The sequence below is a fragment of the Chrysemys picta genome, chromosome 23 (genome assembly GCF_011386835.1).
Source record: "Chrysemys picta bellii isolate R12L10 chromosome 23, ASM1138683v2, whole genome shotgun sequence".
NCBI lineage: Eukaryota > Metazoa > Chordata > Testudines > Emydidae > Chrysemys > Chrysemys picta.
Genome location: NC_088813.1, coordinates 18,216,542 through 18,238,328, shown reverse-complemented (window position 1 = coordinate 18,238,328; position 21,787 = coordinate 18,216,542). Strand labels below are relative to the sequence as shown.

Here is a 21,787-nt window from a genome sequence, read left to right as displayed (position 1 = left end):
TCAGGAATAAAATTCAAGAAAATTGTGATCTGGTTGCAGACAATTCCGGAATGGAGAAATGAAATGTATCGCGCACATGATTAATGATGAATTATTTCACCCAGATCCACTTATAGTCACAGCAGGGAAACTAAAAGAACCCAAAGCATGAGTTCAGTGACACCCACAAGAAATATTGTTGTGCCCCCCCCGCCGGCACTGTAGCATCATTTAATAACGATTCTTCCCAGAGCTGGACAAGGTCAGTATCCAGGGAGACATTGTAGCAGGATGAATCATTCCCTTACTGGATGCAGTTAATTTAGAGGTCCCCTGTGTGGCTTTTAACTCCATTCTACATCTAATTCAAAAATGGTTTTCAAAGCCTTCAGCTGCACCAAAAGATGAGATGGAATGGAGCAGGAATAAGCTCTTGATGAGACAACCTTGCTTCCTCAGGCACCTAATGTGGGGGAAATGCTGCATTATGTACCACACTTTAATGCCACGCTCCTTAAATTGCCTCGCAGAATCCAACTTTCCATGCAAATTCCAGATCAGAAATGTCATCTGACTGCAGCTGTTTCAAACCCAGCCACTTTCCCCATTTTTAATCCGTGTCTCACGAGATTGCAAAAATAGCACAGCCCATTTAGTCCTTCATCTCCGTTCAGTCAAAGTCATTCCAGACATGTTGCACCTTTCATGCTGGAGAGTGTCTCCTACTTTTCTGCCTCCCGCAGCTATTCAAAGTAATGGATCCTGATCATTTCTTTGTTGCACTGTTTGATTTTTTTAAAGCCTTGTGTATTTGAATCCTCCCCCTTGAATGAGGCCTTTGAGAAGTAATTCATATAAAAGCAAAGCGCTTTTTAAATGGCAGAGCAAAACATTCATAAAAGTTCATACATGGCTTGCTGTTTAAATCTCATAAAAGCAGCCTAGTTAATTACTTCAGTTTTGAAGGTTTCCTGTAAATTGTGCACTGTACCCAAGGTCAGCAATAAAGAGAGAAAATTCTGCAAATGCTACAGAAAAAAATCCAGATTTCCTTGTATGCAAGACGTCTGGGTAATTTGCATGAAAAACAATTGGCTTAATTTGTGCAGTTGTTACAGTTCAGCAATGTGACCTAGTGCTTGGAATATGTACTGTTTCCTTTTTATTTCTTTTCTCTCTTTATTTTCCAATTCCTTTAAGCTGCTTTTCCTACTCTCCCAGGGTCTGAGCTGATGCCCAAAGCTCTGTCTACACGGATCATTGGCGGCATCTGGTGGTTCTTCACGCTCATCATCATCTCGTCCTACACAGCCAACCTTGCTGCCTTCCTGACTGTGGAGAGAATGGAATCCCCCATCGACTCGGCAGATGATCTGGCAAAGCAAACGAAAATAGAGTATGGAGCTGTGAAGGATGGAGCTACCATGACCTTCTTCAAGGTGAGATCAAACATATGCATTCCACCCTCGAGGCAGAAATGCAAACACACAAGGAATGGTACCAAAGCAATGTTCTCAGACCAGAGGGAATAAGAGCAGAGAAAAACTAGTTATATCACGTAGTCCATTTCCCCTCCTCTTAATGCAAGGTTGTTCCCTCTTGCATCTTTGCTAGGACTTTGTCCACACCCATTCAAAGTCACCCAGGCTATGAAACATCCATAGCTCGCTTCTGCCAGATGCTAATTGGTGTTAGAAATTTTAAATGGCATTGATTTTACAGCTTCAGAGATACAAAGACACTGGGTAATGCTGGCTCAGACGCTCCAGATGGAAGGTGTATTCCCAAATCAAGGAAGAGCTTCTGTGCAACTTATACTAAACTCCTCCAGAAAGTCTTATTTTCCCCAGGCATCTTCCAGACCTTCACAACTCCCCTAGTCCCTCTCCTCCTCCGGCTCAATGAGAATGCCCTGAAGCCCTTGAAGACAAACTGATAGGCTTCTAGATGAATTCAGAATCAAGAGGAGAGAGATTAAAAATGAAAACTAGAGCTGGACAAATGCTGCAAACACCTTTCCACCTTTTTTTTTATTTGCATTTTTAAGCAACGTCTCTTGCCCCATGTACATTCACTGAAATATTCACATAAGCATGCCTTACTAGCATGAATGTTCTCAAATAGCAAATTTCAAACTTTCTGGAACTTTCAGACCAGAAACCTGAGAGTTACATTCGCCCAGGCAAGGAACAGAAACACCTCGTGCCTGATCTGACCAACCGCAACTAACCAACACAGCTCAAATAGAATGAAACAAAGCACAGGGAATAATTTTGAAGAACAGACAAGTGGTTCAGGAGAAGGCTCAGATCCGCTAACCTTCTGTGGCCCATTTTTCTCACAGGTGCTGAGGGAGGGGGCGGTTTGCACAGAGGAGGATTTTTTATTTACTCGTAAGAGCATTAGGTTGGGGTTGAGTAGGTTGCCTAGGTTGGAATAAATAGTCTGTTCCTTGTTACGGTATGAAACTGTCCATTTGTAGTTGTTATCAGGTCTTTTATAGCACAGGATGGGCACCTGCTGATGGTGTTACATCTTTAATAAATCATAAGAATAAACAGCATAAATAAATTCAAGAAAATCATGTTTTCAGACGCAAAGAGATTAAAGTCATCAGATAAACTTACTTTGTGGACTGCTAATAAGTAAAAGACCCTTATCTCTGCCTTGGGCCTATTACATACAAAGCTTGTATAGTCTCCGGTTATTCCCTTGCTACAAGGTTTTTGTTATAACACTATTCCTCCCCCATCTCTGAATACATTGGGCCAAATATTTCATCTATGCTAGGGTCAACAGGGTTGCGGAGCTGGAATTTAGGAATCACAAGGAGCAAGAATATTTCCAGGATCATTCCACCATGGTCTTCAGAAAACAATTTAATGCAATTTTCTGCCCACTCCTTCCTGCCTGTTTTGGAGGAGCAAGGAAATACAACATGCCAAATGTAGACCCATTCATTGTCCCAGAACTGAACTTTCAGGTGTGACTAGTGATTTGGGGTAACTGACGAGCACCACCTTAAAGGGGCCTGATTCTGAGTGTGTTGGTGTTCAACGCTTTCTGAAAACCAGGCCCCATGAAGGTGTCTCACGATGCACATTTAAACCCCAGTCTACAAGTTAGCTGGTGTGTGACTGACAGCACGATCATGTTCCCAAGACTAATGTTAAAGGCACAGGGTGGACACAAGCCATGGAGAACAAACATCAACCAGTTTTCAGTCAAAATAACAGTTGTTGGGACACAAACAGAAGGTTCAGCACATGTTGAACTTGCTGGAGAAGCATTGTCCAAGTGGCATGGAAGAACTTTACTCTGCCTAACAATAGACCTTTGGGGTTTCCACCCTCTCCATCACACTCTCTCTCAAATCCAGACAGATAGCAAGAGTAAGTAATTTCCTGCTCTAATATGAAGCATATTAAAGAAACAGGAACCCAACAGATACCTTCATTCAGGAAATAATAGAACAATAGCATCTTTGGTAGGACTCAGAGAGTAACTAGCTACTGTGACATACATTCAACCTGTGTTAATATTTTATCAAGCACTAAGCGCCTTGGAGAAAAAGACCCATGGCAAAGGAAAGGGGAAGAAAACAAAATAACAAACCCAAGCAGAAAACAAACCAGAGAAAAGGAATCTGATACCTGCTTTGTCTCTTGGCAATTCCATGTTAAGGCTTTTAGGCCACACCTATGAAAGTCCATGCAGTGCAATGCCACCAATACATTGCAACCACGTCATGGAAGGCAAATTACATGAATTCCTTCCATTTAAAAGGAAATTAATTTTAGAAGTTGTCCGACACAGCAGAGAACATGCAAAGAGCTGTTGCCTTTTTACTGCTGCTTAGAAGATGAAAATTAATTAAGAGATTTAAAAAAGTCTTTGAAACCACAATTGGGTTGTAAAAGTATGTGTTAAAAACGAGAGAGAGAGATGATAAAGGAGAGTGGGAAATGGGGAGGAACTTATCTAGGAATTAGCCTCCTTTGCGAACATGACCTGGTTTTTATGTTTTGAGGATGATTTTTTAATATTCCCTTGCAAGGAAGAGATTGAGACTGGAGAATGTAGGCTTTTACTCTGTGCCACTGGTATCAGTCACAACCAGGAGGGGATGTTAGACCCCGATTCACCAAAGCACATCAGAGCATAGAAAGGGAAAGTTGTTAGCTCTGATGACTGTCTGTCTGGTGGCCAGTGTAAAAGGAGATCCCAATCCAGCCACTGGGATCACACTGACACTTACCGAACCCCCATTACTATCATGTTTGAATACCTTGCCATCATTAGTGAATGTTATCCTCATAACACCCCCTCGGGTGGGGAAATCCTATCCCCGTTTTCACAGCGGGGGGACCTGAGGCCCAGCGTAGGTGAAATGACTTGCCCAAGTTCATGTAGAAAGTCCACAGCTGACCTGGGAATTTCAACCAGGTCTCCTCAGTCCCAGTCTAGCACTCCAGCCGGTTCCGATCACATAACAGACCATTTGCATGGATTACTCTGGTGTAGGTGTTTTTAATACTGCGCAGCTGCCGATTAAACCATGTGGCAAAGAACCAGATTTGTGATTGATCTTATATAGTCAAGCACAGAATTATAGCCTTGAAGAGGGAATGACAAATATTATCATTATTATATTTTGCCCTTGTTTAAAGATTTCCATCCAAGGATCTCATTGCACTTGCTCACTATAAACATTAAATGTAAGGTAAAGGGTGAGTGCTCTGTGTGGGTAAGCCATGAATTCCCTGCTAGCAGGGAGATGCCAGGATTCAGAGAAATGATGGTTTGGATGGTGAAAATGTGACTGCTTTTCTGATCTGGTTAGCAAGCTAACAGTAGTGAGAAATGTACCTTTCCCCAACCCCTTTACACCTTCCTATCATTTCAATTCAGCTGGAAATACATGGACCAAAACGTCACAAAATATTTCACATCTTAGAAGCCAGGTTGTGCCTGGAATACTGTAAGATGCTGAATGGGTGCAATATAATAGCATTTAGATTAGCCAGTCAGCAGTTTAATAGCCAAGACTCATTAAAGGGAGCTGGTGCTCTGAATTTTAACAAGAAGAAAGAGCAGAACATTTCCCTGCAGATTCACAGCCTGCTGTTGGCTATGACAATGGTGGCCAGAAGTTACACTTTCCAAAGCCCGTGCTTAGTTTGACAGGCAGCAGATGTGCCTTCATAAGGAAATAGGATTTTTTTTTTTTTTTCAGTACAAACATTGCATAGAATTTCAAACTCCAGCCACTCGGTGTCAGTCTGCTTTTTGCAGCAGAGTCCGCGTATGCAAGCTCCTCTTTAGCATGAACAGCCATATCGTGTTACCTTCATGTTTATTTCTATGTGGAAATAACAGTGTGTGTGTGTGTGTGTGTGTGTGTGTGTGTGTGTGTGTGTGTGTGTGTGTGTGTGTGTGTGTGTGTGTGTGTGTGTGTCCAGTATCTTTATAGCTTCTTAGCCGTCTCCATCCCACCCATTCTTTGGTTCCTGTCATGCACCTGGCAGAGTCTGTTTATGTTTCACCACATATTTTATTTTTCTGTGTTACGATTGGAAAGAGATGAATTCTCAGGGCTGTTCCCCCCCGACATGGGCTTTGTTTGCTGGAGCAGCCGAAATGCTCCTGTGGGACGCTGTGTGTTTGTCGTTCCTGGAAAGAGAAATGTGGTTCAGTTTCCTTAATTGTCATCCAGACGCTCCCACCCCAAACTCTGGCCCAGACCCTCGGCTGGTGTAATTCATCAGCCCCCACCATGACGTCAGTGCAGTTATGCCTGTGTACGCGAGCTGGGGATCTGCCCCAGTGTTTGCAAAGACACCTGCTCTTGGTTCTGTTCACTGGGGATGATGCTGTGGCAGCCGTTCTCGAGACACGGGGTCCTGCGGAACAAAGTTCCTGGGCAACTGGAGACCAAGTGCATGCGAGTTGTGTGATACAGAACATCTTCTGGACAAACAGAGGAGTGCAGCCTCTGATGTCTATTTTATGGCATACCAGCCTTGAAGGGAACCAGACATCGCATCCTGCTCGCTGCAGGAAAAATGCCCCATGATTGATTGATAGGAGATCCCCCTCTGAGATTATCACCCCTCCTCTTCTCCGTGACTAGCTCTAAAAATTCCACTCAGCCTGGGAATCTGTATTCCCAGCTCCTCTGCTGCCCGGTTTGCTGCGGCTAGCGTTGTCGTTTGCTAACTGCATTATGAAGACACAATATGTCACTTTGGTTTGCAGCTTCTCTAGCCTGTAGGAATGTCATAGAGAATTGCTGATGAGGGCCAGGACAGGAACATCTGCTGCTGCAAGGAGCGCACGATCAAGGTGTTGTCACTTGTGGAGGAAATGGAAGCATAAAGAAAAGGAAGGCAAACGCCTCCTCCTGCCAGCTGATGTCCCTATCTGTAGGCGGGGGGACATCGGCCCAGACTTCGAAAGGTTTTTAGGTGTTGCTGCATTCACCATCGTAACACCCAATTGAGTGAAGAGCCTAAATCTTATATCTCCAAAAGGGATTTAGGCACTTGAGTCGACACTGAGTACAGCAATACCTAAATAGCTTGAAAAATGTGGGCCACAGCTCTTGCAGGGCTTGCTCAAAAGCCCACTGAAAACACTGGAAAGATGTCCTATTGACTCAGGTCAGTGATGCTTCGATCAGTCAGTCCCAACCATGGCCTTGTTCTGTTGCCAACCTGGCTAGCTGCTGCCTATGTACAGCAAAGAGAGAGTTTTGCTAACTTCATTGGTGGGTTTCATCATGGAAAGAACTTATGAGAAGCCATTTACTGCCAGGGAATGCAGGTCAGATAGGCTGGAAGATGAGGGTTCCAGGAAGAAATCAATTAATTTAATAGCAGTATCTGGTTTCCATTATAGAAAATACCAGAAATACTGGGTTATGTGTTAAGAAGGATGCTATCTCTCTCGGAACAAAAATGCTGGTTTTAATGTGCCTTTTGCAGCATTCATATATATTTCCTTGTACAGAAATGTTAAATTCTCAAGATTAAGTATCTTCAGTTGGTGAAAATCAATTTATTTCTTTATATGGCCTGGAATTGAAAAGCATAAGCCTGAAAGTTACTTTCTTGCCAATTTCACTGATAAAAAAGCATACATGTCGGGCAAGGCACCTTTATTTTGGCTCCTCTACACTATTCCATTAATGTATTTGGGTGACTGGTCTTGAAACACTGGTTATTACAGGCAGCTCCTGAGCGGTGACTCTAAAGAACAGAGTCAGAGTCATTTGCAATGTTCACAGCATTTGCTACGTTCAGTGTGTTTGCTGTGCAGCTAATTGTAAATACGTTCGGTTCAGAACACAAGGTGGGTTCCATTGAGAAACAGCCACACCCGTTTACCCCACTGGTGTAAATCGACGTAGTTGTACTGATTTAAGTAGAGCTACATTTGGTGTGGTCTGGCCAATGTGTTTCTTTACCTAGAGATCCCATAGGGCAGGCGATCCCTGCCTTTCTAGTCAGGCATTTCTGACAATCCAGCGTTCCCTGGCACTTCACAGCCGGAAGATGGTCATTTAATATCAGGTCTTACTACGCCAAAGCAACTGAGCAGTTTCTCTTCACTGACCTGTTGCAGCAGGTCTGATCTGGGGGATTGGGGCTACACCACGTGTCAGAAATCCTCCATTATTCCCACCTGCCCAGATGGTGCGTGTTACCAGTGGGACTGAATATCAAGGTAGCAGATGGACATCACTTCAGATTGACTCTGTATTCAGACACTTCCATTAATTTGAACAAAACATCCTATTAAAATTAAATGGCAATTCATTAGTAAGAATATGTTACTAACATCCAACCACTGTGTTACAAGCGTCCATTTAGCATAGTTGATGAATCCCAGTAATTTTTTTTATAATAATCATTTAGCCTTTAAATCAATAGGTGACAAATATCCGGTTACCTCTGAAGCAGGCACAATTAACTCCTTTCTTTATTGACTGTCAGTTTCATACCAGGCAATTATTGTGCATGTTCAAGAACTCTTTGATTACGAAGAATACACTCTCTAAGGTGCTATAACAATTTAAGTGGGAGTTAATTTGCTTCTAATCACAATCTAATCCTAACTGGAACACGTTCTTTGAAGTGTGAATGGAGACTTTTCAGCCACAGGGAGGGAGGATTAAGAGCATGAGCCCATGAAAGTTTTTTCTCTGGACCTTTACAATTCCTCCAGCCTTGCAGGATGAGGGAGCACCATCTTCACAGGAACTCAGTGCTTTTCAATAGAAGGCCACGACTGCACACCTCCCCATCTGCAATGATGCTCGCTGCCTCTGGCAACTGCATACCAGTGGAGGGGTAGTGGCTACCACTTGCAGTTTGCACTGACGTTTTACAGTCCAGTGCCCTTATTTTTCCCCTCTTACATTGGCCTATATCTGTGATGGGACAGGTGCAAGCAAGTAACTAGCTAGTTAGAGATAGCCAGCTTTGGTTTTTTTTCTCTTTTATTTAGAAAAAAGATAATATTATACAAGGTAGCAGTACCTTATATTAAACTCTGCCTTGTTTTCACCAGCATGTTAGCTCCTCCTAGTTACCTGGTGTTAGCTAACACAGTAAGAAAACACCTTTTACCCTAGTGAAGATACGGCCAATGTGACTAGTGGCATTTTGGCCTTGACACATTGTGAGGTCGCTAAAAGCATGGGTTGGAGGAGAACAGAAGAGGCAGAAGGAGCTTGTGTTCATGAATTTCAAGCTATGGCTCTGTTTGGGGGAACCTATTGCCACATTTGCTCTCTTAAGTGGCTCAGCAAGTGTTGCTGGGTCTTTAATTCTGTTGGTGCATTAGGCATGCATGAGTGACTGTAAGTAGCTGTTGCAAAGTGAAGTGCACTCATCAAAGTGTGATCTAAAGAGAAGGGAGCATTTGCTATTGACCCAGGTTCACACTTCACGATTTGAAGTGAAGAGCTGCTGCTCTAGTACACATTCCCCCCTGCACCAAATGAGATCATGTGATGGGCATGGGGGGGCGGGGTCACCAAGGTGGGGGGGAAATGGGCTGCCCTGGCATTTCAAACTACTCTTACGTTTCATTCAGTCAAAGGGAGTGATTTGAGGAGGAGAGAGGAGAAAAGTGGCTTTGCTGTAGAAGAGAGGCTTGTCGCATGTAATTTAAGTTGCCTGAAGAGCTACACTGCCTCATGCAAGTCCTATTAGCGTCTCTAAATGCAGCCGATTGATTTTTTGCCAGTTTACTTCACTGTGTGCTTTAAACTGGGAGAACACTGATGTTGTTAACGAGCACCATGTCAGCACCCAGGGGCAGTAAATGCAGAGAGAGAGAGAGAAAGGGAATGCTTGTGAACTCAAAGGTCTCTGATGTGAACTATGTAAGTGTTAAACAAGTCGTTGTCGGGGAAGAAAGAGTGTTATTCACGTCACTTATGCATTGTAATGTACAGATATTTAATAGTCTTCGGTGGCCTAAATTTCCTGCTGCTTTTTTGAGGTCCAATAGTTGCCCCAAATGTACTTCCAGGCATGGGTCCGATCCTCAGCTGGAGTAAAGTGCCATACCTCCACCGAATCCTGTGGTGAGCGATGTTAGTTGAGGATCTGGCCCATTGCAACAGGATTGCTCAAAGGGCAGCTTTTGCTGGAGAGGACGTATGGGTTAGGGTGCGAGCCTGGGGCATAGGAGACAGGTGTGCAGTTCCCCCTCTGCCATGGAATCCCTGTGTCATTTAGACTTTCTCTACCTCGGCTCCCTCAGGGCAGGTATTTCCCTTCCTCGCAGGGGTGCTGGGCGGATGAGCACAGCAAAGACTGTGAAGTGCTCACATCTTATGGCAATGTGGCCCACATTGGTACCTAAGATAGGAGGAAATTGGCTTTGGGGCACATACGAATCCTCTTAAAACAGTGGGTTGGTTAATCTTCGTTTCATGGCCAGGTACTCGGTGCAAGGAACAAATTGCAGCCACAAGTGTGTATTTAAAAGCAGCCATTTCTTCCGTGAATGATGAGCCCTCACTCGGGGATGTCCGAGCTCACCCATTTGTATGCTTAGTGGAGGTGCTAATTAACCCAACGTATCAAACAGTCACCTTGCCAAATGCTGTAGCAAAAGAAATAGAAATATATGACATGGCAATGCCACATGGGGAGGCCCTTCACTTCAGAACGCATTGCACAGCCACCACTGCCTTCCCTTCTGTGCCTCTCTTCCTGAGACCCACGTCTGCTGCCTTGCCTAGGTGTCAGGGACTGGCCTAAGTAATGGAAGGATTTAGATTACGGGTATAGTGAGAGAATGCTCAGGCACCGTGAGCACAACGTTTTCTCCTCAGTCCCAGAGTACTGGGCCTTCTCATGCATCCCGTGCAACAAGGAGCCCGAAGCACAAACAAGCCAGGTATGGCTTAAACTGTATTGTGGACTTGCTTCATATGCTGTCTGCCAGACAAATCTATATTCCTGTCACATCCAGCGTGAGGACAGAATTTTTTGACACCCTCCATCCTCATCCTCTCCAACACATGGTAAATTTCATCAAAGAAACACACCGAGCCTGTGATGTGTTCTCCAGATCCGCTCCTTCTTGCTTGGCTGATGGTATCTGTCTGGATGATGCATGCTGCTATCTTGTGCAAACATATGGAAGGGAGATTGAGGAGAGAGATTCTCCAACTGTTTGTCATGGAAAAAATAAATGACAAGACTGAGCAAGCACTGCCCCCTTACATGCCTCTTCAAAAGAGCACTCACATTGGAGAGCTTGGGAGATTCCTCCCATCCCTTGCCCCTTGCAGTATTAAAAGAGCTATGGTCCTTGGGTGATCCATTCACAAAGGGGGAATAATTTTCCTTAGCCCAGAGGTGTAGGAAATAGATCTGTAATGCACATGCAAAGAGACAAGTGTTACATGCCAAAGCTCTAGTTTGTTTGGTAGAAACCTGGTTCATCTTGTATTTCTGAGCACCTTGGGGCCCCACCAGACTAAATTCAACCCTGAAACCTGACCCAGACCCTCCTTCTCCAGTAGCACTCATCACAGGACACTTCCTGTAATACTTCTGAAGTGAAGGGCCTGCCCATGTGGCTTTGGCATGTCATATATTTCTATTTCTTTTGCTAAAGCGTTTGGCAAAGTGGCTGTTTGATGCGTTGGGTTAATTAGCACCTCCACTAAGCATACAAATGGGTGAGCTCGGACATCCCCGAGTGAGGGCTCATCATTCATGGAAAAAATGGCTGCCTTTTAAATACACACTCGTGGCTGCAATTTATTCCTTGCACCGAGTACCTGGCCATGAAATGAAGATTAACCAACCCACTGTTTTAAGAGGATTCGTATGTGCATCTGTTTCTGTGGAACCTTCCTAAACCAATGCATATGCTTAACTAATTTTTGTTACAGCATGTGTAAAAGACACTTCAAAAGGCGATCTTAAGCCAGTTGGGATCATGTTATAAAGAAAACAGAATTACTTCTTTCCATCCTAACAGATTTTTGAATGAGCAAATGAAGACAAAAGTTCACATCATATGCCAGTCCAGAAAATGTGTAGTCCCCATTCCAGTGGAATGTCTGCCAACGGTAAAAAAAAAAAAAAGTCCCCATTTCTTAGCTATAGCAAAATATAGTAGATGCTTCTCTAATGTCTCTGTGCATCTGTTTAGGTAAAAATGTAAAACCTGTTTGACAGTTAAACATATCTCAGAAGGAACACAGATTGCCTGTGGTGCTTGAAAGTTGGAGAGAGTGAAACATATTCCCTAAAACACTCTCTCTCCTCTGTCATTGTGTAGAAAGGGATAAGCAGAATTCAGTTTATTATTCTTCAGAATAATTTAACAGACATATTGGGACAGGAGTCTATCATAATAGCAACTTCTGCAAGGCATCAAAGCAAGGTGTGATTGTGCATTGTTGAAATGGACAAATACATGTTTATACTTCTTAGGTGAGAAGCTCTTTGGGGCAAGGATGCTCTATTTGTTGTGTGTTTGGTGCAACACCTGGCACAACAGGGTCCTGGTCTGTGACCGGGACTCCCGGGCGCTACCTCAGTATAAATGGGAAATAATGCAAGGGCGTTCCCGTAGTGTTAGTGTCAGTCAGGATACTGATAGTTAGGACATGGGAAAACTACTTAGCTCATCTGTGCCTCGGTTTACCTGTTTCGTAAAAGAGGCATTGGGGGCACTCATGGGGCTAATGGTTGTTAATTAATGACTGCACAATAACTGGAGATCCTCAGATGAAAAATGTTATTAAGTGCAAAGCCTCATTGTTGTTAGTAATAGTTGTGATTATATCTGGTGAGTCAGACAGCCGCAAAGTTACTCTGGTTTTCCTTTAACAAAAAGGGTGGCAACATTAACCAATGGGCTTTCCCAAAGCCGCCACTGACATTCTTGTACATTTTCTCCTCCCTTGGTGTCCACACCTCAACTGCTAGCAGAGCACCTCACCCTCCCTGATTGAACTAACCTCGTTATCTCCACACTGATATATACCTGCCTCTGGAGATTTCCATTACTTGCATCTGAAGAAGTGAGGTTCTTACCCACGAAAGCTTATGCTCCCAGTACTTCTGTTAGTCTCAAAGGTGCCACAGGACCCTCTGTTGCTTTTACAGATTCAGACTAACACGGCTACCCCTCTGATACTTGTACATTTTGGTTCTCTCCTGTGGCTTTAACTTTATTGGTATCCTTGTGACAATTTGGAAGTTTCCAGACAGTGTTTAGCAGCAAAGGAATAAAAGACTAATTTATTTCTGGTGGGGGGACGGCTTGTTATTGTTGTTCCAGAAATCCAAAATTTCCACCTTCGAAAAGATGTGGGCGTTCATGAGCAGCAAGCCATCAGCACTCGTTAAAAATAACGAGGAAGGAATCCAGCGAGCCCTCACTGCAGAATACGCCCTCCTAATGGAGTCCACCACTATTGAATATATCACACAAAGGAACTGCAACCTAACCCAGATTGGGGGGCTGATTGACTCCAAAGGCTATGGGATTGGAACTCCCATGGGTAAGTGACAATGGTGCAGTTTGTGTACACGCCTGGAGAGGGGCTGCTTAGCATAAACACAACAGCTGGCATTGAGCTAATCACTCCCAGCCATATATTTCTGAATAAAACACCCAGGAGTATCTGCTGGGTCAACGGGGATGCACAGCCCTGCTTACACAGACACGCTGCCTGCACTTGGTGGCTTTTGTCCTCCTTCCCTGCTGCGTGTGTAACGGCAGCCGCTCTCCCTCCCCCGCAGGTTCACCGTACCGGGATAAGATCACCATCGCTATCCTCCAGCTCCAAGAGGAAGACAAGCTGCACATAATGAAAGAGAAATGGTGGCGGGGGAACGGCTGCCCTGAGGAGGAGAGCAAAGAGGCCAGCGCTCTGGGGATACAGAACATTGGTGGGATTTTCATTGTCCTAGCAGCAGGCTTGGTGCTGTCCGTCTTCGTGGCGATGATCGAGTTCGTCTACAAGCTGCGCAAAACAGCGGAGCGTGAGCAGGTATTGGCACCGTCGGTGTCCCAGCCCCCACCCTGCAGGCTTTGAGCCTAGCTCGTATCCTGGGGTTGGCCTCTCGCAGGAGTCTGGGAGTTGCGCTCAGGGCGCACACAGCTCGGATTGCTGGAAGCATTGCCACCTGCAGCATGCTCAGGAGGACCCTGGCGGTGTCAGAGCCCTGAGCTCTGCTGGGGAAAAGTCCTGGCAGCCCACAGCAGGGATAAAATGAAGATGCCATAGGGTGGGACTCACAGCTCCTCTCCCCATGGATGCCCAAACCAAATCCCCCATCTGGAAGGACGTTGCCTCCAGGGAGGGGATGACGGACTGTATCTGCCTTAGGCTAGGTATGGCCTGGTGCTGAAGAAGGTGGACAGAAAACAGGGGGGGGAGAGAAGGCCAGTGACTTGCAGGGAGCAGCCCTGTAGCCAATGCAATATGCATCTCCCAGGGAAACAAGACACCCAGTCCCCAAAATGGGCTCGGCGAGCTGCAACTCCGCGAGCGGTAAAGGAGCCACTAAACGTTGTCCTGCCTTGGTATGGCAATAGTCTGGCGAAACCAGGGAACTGGCATAGTATTCCCTGCGCTATTCCTCATTTATTAACCCTTTATACACTACACCACTACCTCGATATAAGGCGACCCGATATAACACGAATTCGGATAGAACGTGGTAAAGCAGCGCTCCGGGGGGGGGCGGGGCTGCGCGCTCCGGTGGATCAAAGCAAGTTCAATATAACACGGTTTCACCTATAACGCGGTAAGATTTTTTGGCTCCCGAGGACAGCGTTGTATGGAGGTAGAGGTGTATTTATCAATGGAATCTTAACAGAAAGTGTGGCCAGGCCACCTCTCATGGTTGCCTTATGCCCTTGATGGAAGAGGGTTTACACCCCTCAGACACTTTTACCTTGTGCTGCGTATACAGCGATGTTACACACAACATAATAATGGTGTGTATGAATAACTTCTACAACCAGAGACTGAAATAAGTTGGCATAAGCAAAACCCAGTAAACCAGCCAGCCCAGGTCAGGCTGCAGCATTCTGACTCCCAGGGAACAGGGAATGCCCCTGCCCTTATTATAGTAACCTAGGCTTTTTCTTTAGCCAGTCTCAATATCCTGAAGGGGAAATCTCACCTGTGTGCATAGGGGCCCACAAGTGGCCTCCACAGCCCTGTGCAGAGTGGTGCGTAGGAAGCATAGATTCATAGATTCATAGATTCTAGGACTGGAAGGGACCTCGAGAGGTCATTGAGTCCAGTCCCCTGCCCGCATGCTGGCCCTCTGCACAGACAGTTCTCAGAACACCTTCCTGGGAGTAACAAAATCCTTTGCCTCCACTCTTCCCCAGCGCTCCTTCTGCAGTGCCATGGCCGACGAGATCCGGCTGTCGCTCACCTGCCAGCGGAGGGTCAAACACAAAGCCCAGCCACCCATCATGGTGAAGACGGACGCTGTGATCAACATGCACACGTTCAACGACCGACGGCTACCAGGGAAGGACAGCATGACGTGCAATACTGGGCTGACGCCCGTATTTCCATAGGGAACCGGGGTTGGGGCGGAGGGAGGGACTTGCTGGAGATGGGATCGGATGCTCTCTCCACTAGGGAGGAAGGAATAAAATCCTGGTTTGGTTCAGTTTCAAGAACAAGGCCTTTAACACAACTCCATTGGTCGCCGGAACAGGAACGGGAACTTCAAAGCATGGACTGTAACCTGGTTTTATTTTTTAAAAAAGGCCTAGATCCTCTAGGCCTCATGGAGTCCAAACACACTACACATCCAGGAGTCTGATGTTTACATATTGAATACACATGGAGGCAAGCGAGAATCAAGCCGGACTGACCTTCAGTGGATAACGAGGAGCCCCCCGAAACCCCAGGCTTCCTTTAGCATGGCAATAAAAAAGAAACATTTTGTGAGTACAGTACAGATGTGGAGTGAATGACAGTCCATGTGAGCATCTATTCCGAACTGACGTACACAGCACATTTAGGATAGAATGACCGGGAAGGGGAATAAATATAAATAAATAAAACGATTGTCAAAGCTGCTGCCTTCTCTCGAAGCAGTCCACCATGACCTTTTACCTCAATGCTTTGCTGGCTTATTGTCGCCGAGAGCGCGAAGTCCACGTGTGCGTGTGATGCAAAAAGGCACATGGAAATACATCGGAGTCAGACAGCTGGCTAAGAAGGGGCAAGTGATCTTTAATGGACCCCCAGACACAGGGCATAGGATTAGGGTCGTGCACCAGAAACTGCTGCCATCTGAAAACACAAAACAAAATCCTCCTGTGCCAATTCCCCCTGCAATGCCAAGGTGGGATTGTGATCTTCAGGTCACCAGCTACTTCACAGCCTGTGGGAAGGTCACGTTCCTCTTAGAAAAATCTATGGACTACAGCATTAAGATGAAGGGAAAGTGAGGGAGCTGTTTCTGGGAAGCTAATGGGTAAGTCTACACTGCAATGTAAGCCCAGGATTTATAGAATTCAAGTTTGTTAACCTAGGGCTTGAGTGTCTACACTCATTTGTAACCCCAGGTTAGGAATTGTTGAACCTGGGGTCCCAACCTGGGGCTCCGGAATCTACACTGCATTACGTGGGATCGAGTCCAACCACCCATATCCCAGACCTCCTCGCAGCCACTCTAGCCCTTTGTTCGTAGTGCAGTTTGGGAAAACTCGACTGTCCAGAGGACAAAGAAAGTCGGCCTATGGGATTGTGGGATATTTCTGGCAGACTCCCAGAGTACGAGTCCAGTGGGGCTGCGTCTACACTGCAGAGCAATAGGGCTTGGACCCTGGGTCCCGGCTTGACTCAGGCTTGGACCCTCCACCTCCATGCGGTCCTTGGATCCTGGGTTCGTGCGATTTGTGTGTAGACCGAACGGGGATAGGCTTGAAGCCTGAGTTCAAACCCTGGGCTTACATTGCAGTGTAGACACACGAACTCCAGCAAGTTTGATGGCGGTGAATTATGGCTGCGTTGGTTTCATATTCCTGACAGGCCGGGAGAGTCGGGTTGTTTGTCTGGTTTAAAGTTAATGTTTAATTTTGGGGGGGTTGTGGGACATCCCAGACTTGCAAAGAAGATCTTGGTCCAAATAGACAGGACCAGTCTTGGGTCAAACAGCACCCTGGATGAGCCAGAATGTGGCACTCACTGTTGCTCTCCCAGTGCACTCACTGCCCTACCCCACAACTGTATTGCCATTCTATGCTACCAAAAACCCACCAAACAAACAAGAAACTCCCATTTAAAACATGCTCCATGAATGGCACTCAGATTTTCAGCAGCGCCCCGGGTTGCTTGTCCCATAAGGCTGGTCCTGCAGATGCATTCAGTCAGAATTACCAAAGACGTGTGAGCTGATTTAGGGTTATCTTTGAGTACGGTTTGTTTTGTTGTTGTTGTTGGGGGTTTTTTTGCATTCCGCCCCCCGAGAGCATCACCCAACAGCGTTCAACGTGACATTTCACTGGCTCATTTCCTTCCTGGCCCTTTGCAGAACCAGCGATAGGCTGCAACATGCAGAGATGCTTTTCTAAAACGTTATGGGGAATGTGCTGAAAAAATGAGTTCAGGGATTTGACGCTGCCCGATTATGGGGAGGATTTAGTGTGGAGGAAAACGATACTCAGCTTCCTCCTTTAATGCAAAATCACTAGAGATCTGCCATAGGGACTCACTGCACCTTCCATTCTCTCCCATCAGAACAGAGGCTAATCCTCAAGGCTGATGTTCCCTCCCACATACAGGGCCAACATGAAGCTTATACACCATTTAAGTCCTACTTTGAGGGCTTTAGCAGGGCTTTAAGTAATGCCTTCTGCTTGGTCTCTTCACGGGGTAAATCTTACCCTACATAGTGTGAGTTTAGGAAGATTTTATGGCTACAGCAGGAGTCAGCTGCTAAACTAATCCAATTTTTCATGTTCTTATTTAGAAACATTTTTAAAGACTTCGCATGACCCCAAAGGAACAAATCCGTTTGCAGTTTTGCCCCTTCTCTTTCTTTTCTTTGCTCAGTTTTAGTTTTTAGGGTGGTGGAGTTTGGGCTGAATTACGCATTTGCTCCAGGGAGAACTGTGGCTGTTTTTCACCAGAGAGCGTACTTTGGTTTGGTTTCTTCTCACAATGAAAAAAGGCAATGTTTTATCCTGAAATAAAATGGTAGCTTTTCTTGCATATGACCCTGATAAAAATTAGCCATTTGGGAGAGAATTTGCCACTGTTCTCACCTTTTCTTTTCGTAGATGCCATGACAAGTTAGAGGTGAAACTTGCCAACTCTCTTGGGTGTCAGACTCCTCCGAGTTTGGTGACCAAGGGTGAAATTCACCCCAGTGCAGTGGGCCACACCCCACTTAAATCCCTCTTCGGCCCTCAAACCAGGCAGAATGGGGTTGAAGTGGGGCGTAAGTGGGGCCAAGGCTTTGTGGCAGCCTCCTTCAGAGGGGGGAACACCATCCCAAGAGCAATAGGCACCAATCCGATTGCTGACTCATAGACAGCAACTCCCTTTAATTGTGACAATGTAGGTGACTTAGCCATTTTCCCCCTGCCACCTCCTACCCTCATATCTATCTCCATTCCCAGCCTGACTCAAGCTGAATTTAAACCTCTTTTGTTTGTCTTCCAGAAAACTGGCTAACTTCAAATTCAGTGTTTGATCCAAAGGGGTTGGATCCCAACAGCAACATCATCTCTGTCACTAAAACAACAATACATGAAGAAATGTGCCAAGAGCAGAAAGTGGGGTGAAAAAAGTACCTCCCTCTCCCAAAACTAATTATGTTCCTTCTCCATCTCTTTGCACATCTGGCGGCATTTCAGACAGGCAGTTTTTACACTTTCTTCTGGGCTTTCCAAGCTCTTAGAAATAGATTTCGCAATCAAGGGGAAGTTAAAAGCAAAGCCAAAACCCTGCTGGACTTAAAAAAAAAAAAAAAAGTGCCCTCTCTCTAAATGCTCCAACAGGGTGAGTAGTAACAAGTCTGTACAAATAGCATCCATTTCACTCCTTAGAAGATTATTTTAAAGAATAAAATTTAACCAACACCACTTACTTAGCACAAACAATGCGACGAGTGAGTTTCTATCACTGTTGTCCCAAATTTACAGGAGACCACGTGGAATTACCAGATTAACCTTCTCTTGTATCTCCACAATTACAGTAAATTGGCCATGAAAGAATAGCCCATTTCACGCTTCTAAATGTTTAAAATCCTGAGTATTAAAACTTTCTCCGTATTCTGCAGCAAGCACCTGTTCTGTAGGGCTGAAAGTCCTGCTGGAATGTAGAGGGAACAGCCAGAAGCCAGACACACATGGGCATACAGGTTAATGACAGAACGGACAGCAGACCCATGTGAAGTCCTAAAGGTGCTGGCGTGTGTCCCCAGCAGGGGGGCATATGGATCCAGCAGTGTAAATAGAAAAGGGGCGGTGTGGAGTGCACAGAGGGGGATGTGGGTGGCTCAAAGCCAGGAGGAGGGCACTCACTATAGATGAGTGACTCTGTAACTGTTGAAAGGTGGGGGTGACATCTCTCATGTAATCCACAGCACGAGCAGCAGCAGTTTAGACCTCACCTCCTCACGGGCTGTTCGCCGCCTCTAACGCAGATTCTCCTGGGCCTTTACAGAAACGCCAAATAGGTTTCCTCGCGGTGGAGGTCTTTCATACCCACCCACATCTGTGCAATCAGCTTCTCACTGCAACTACCATCCCATACGCTCTGCTCTCATTCATATATAGAGAGAGTCAGACATGCGCACATGCCTAAAAGTATATATTGTTAAAAGTATATGATACACATACAAAGGTTTTTAAATACTATCTGTATATATTATCAGAATGCCATCATATTTTTCTAATGCCATCTAGCAATGATCTACAAAATCCACAGTAAGAGTGGACAGGTTAGAAGTCTCTGTGTCTCCTGCCATTCCACCCTCCTTGCCCACCCCAACACAAAGGGACCTCGGGTAGGGCTGGAGGCAGTTTGTGGAGTCTGGATGGTGACCGCTCTTGTCCCAGGTGGCCGTACAAACCCAATCGGTTTAGCAGCTTGCAACTTCAAGCTCCTCTGAATGTCCTGGCTGCACCTCATTGTTACCGATTAATCCCATTCCCTTCGTTGAGCTACGTATATTGGTCCAGATTTCCAGCCAGTGTAAACCAACTTCACTCCATTGACTTCAAAGAACAGCACCAATTTACACCAGCTGAGGATCTGACCCATTGCCTTTATTTGTGGCGGAGGGGTGGGGTGTCCCCTCAGTTAGATTGGTTCATTTCAACCAAAATTTAGGGATGGGGCCTTACAATTTCTGATCTCTGTTATACTGGTATAAATCTGACTAAAGTTGCTTTCGAGCTATGCTGCCTTTGATTGGTATACCTGAGATCAGAATCTATCCCCTTGCCTCCACTAATCCTTGAGGTGCATCAGGTCTTTGGATTGGCTAGCAAAGGTAAAGTGTGCACCAGGCAGTCTCTGATTGTGGAGAAGTGGTGAACTAGGAGCTAAACATACATTTGAAAGGAAACTTTGGGATGGGTAGAAAATTTAATACAAACTAAAAATCCTTTGCAAATCATTTTGTCTCACAGCACATACATTTTTCTTAAATACATGTCACAAAATAATTAACTTCCACTGCATAGAAATCAATCACACAAATTTGGGGTGGGGGGGAGGCATGGGAAAAAAGGTTGATATAAAATGCTGCTGTTTCAGTTCACTGTCACTCTTACAGTATTCAATGTTTCCTTCTTAGTCTCTTGTAAGACCAATGAAGTAACATGAGGATGGGTTGGTTTGGGTTTTTTTATGGTTAAAAATCTTCCAAACTCTCACTATGGTAAAAGTTGGTTCATTTTTTAATTGTTTTTGGCTAATTTCTAGTGTAAATTTCCAGCACCCAACACTCAGCCTACATAGACGCCAACAGACTGAATATGCAAAGGGGGGCGGGAATATGTTTCAAGATCTCTATTGTTCTCTCAGAGGTGTGGGGGGGTTGGGTCAGAAATGTTATCGTATGTTTCCATGGTAGAGGTTTCTGCCCGGTCTGGGCCCCAGTATCTCTCCCTATAGCAGACATCAGTGCAGTTCTGGCAGCTGAATTCCAGCACTGGACGTCATTATGCAGCATTCGTGATCTCACAAAGTTGAGCCACGTGCTTGTGCCAACCTGCTGTGAGAGACCAGGTCGAAACATACTCAACACAGCTCCCTTGCTCTGGAAAGTTATGACTGGGCCTTGCAAGTTAAAGCCAGTCTGCCTGGATGATATGGATTTCTGAGCATTGTTGTAGAATGCCCTTTGCTGTCTATAATTTTCTTTGACATGTTTCTCAAAAAAACTGGTCTCTGTGACATTCAGGGGATTTTCCTTTGTGGACATGCAGAATTTCTATGAATATAGTTTTTTGTAAACATTTTGTAACAATTTTGGTTTCATAGTAACTGTGTTACTTGCTGATCATTCTAGGCTGATGTAAATAAAATTTCCAGGAAAAAAAAGAAAAAAAATTCTGATTATTTTCCTTTTTAAGACACTGTGATATATCAAAGTGCACAGTTTGCTGTATGAGGTAATATGGTTTTAAATTTTAAATAAAAAATAATTTTTAGGAAAAAAAGTTTGTGCCTGTTTGTATTAAAGGTGCCTCTTTAGCCTTGCTGGAATCTGGGTCTTAAAAGCAACTACATTGTTTAATGGCTTCTCTAATCTATTCCCCATCTAGACAGATAGTTCTCCCTCCTCTCTTCTCCCCCACCCCCAGTTAAAAAACCTGTAACAAAGAAACAAACAAAAACAAAACCCACCCCAAGCAGCGTTTTTACCCCAAAGGGTAAAAGCCACAGCACGAGAAGACACGCCTGCACAGGCCACGTGTGGGCAGGTTGGGGATGCAGAGTTGAGCTGGTCAAAATATTTCCTCAAAAAAAAAAAAAAATTGGGGGGGGGACCAAAAATGGCTTTTTTACCCTGAAATGAAAATTCCAGTGGCACATTTTCATTTCAGCCATATTTTTCTGAAATTTTTTCAATGAAAACCCAAAAATCAACCACTTTTCTCTCTCCTTTTACTCTCCATTTTCCAATAAGGAAAAGAAGGAGGTTGGGAGAGGGGAAACTGAAAACAGATGGGTTTTTTTCCTGCAGTTTTTGTTTAGTTAATAATCAGGGGAAAAAATCAGCAAAAAGTTTCCTCAAAATAGGAACATTTTGTATTTCTTTGG

The 21,787-nt window shown here is 44.9% G+C and overlaps 1 protein-coding gene across 2 annotated transcripts in view; it reads left to right on the top strand.

The window, feature by feature from the left end:
• Positions 1-21,183, top strand: part of GRIK3 (glutamate ionotropic receptor kainate type subunit 3) — a 230,976-nt gene extending 209,793 nt beyond the window's left edge. Inside the window, exons 13-17 of one of the 2 annotated variants that reach the window (XM_008167098.4) lie at positions 1,201-1,418; positions 12,805-13,027; positions 13,269-13,519; positions 14,875-15,980; positions 18,173-21,183. In XM_008167098.4, coding sequence (XP_008165320.2) covers positions 1,201-1,418; positions 12,805-13,027; positions 13,269-13,519; positions 14,875-15,069 — 887 coding nt within the window. In that variant the 3' untranslated portion in view covers positions 15,070-15,980; positions 18,173-21,183. Of the gene's footprint in view, positions 1-1,200; positions 1,419-12,804; positions 13,028-13,268; positions 13,520-14,874; positions 15,981-18,172 lie in introns of those variants that run through there. The other variant, XM_065577204.1, reaches the window with a different exon arrangement.
• The last annotated feature ends 604 nt before the right edge of the window (positions 21,184-21,787 follow it).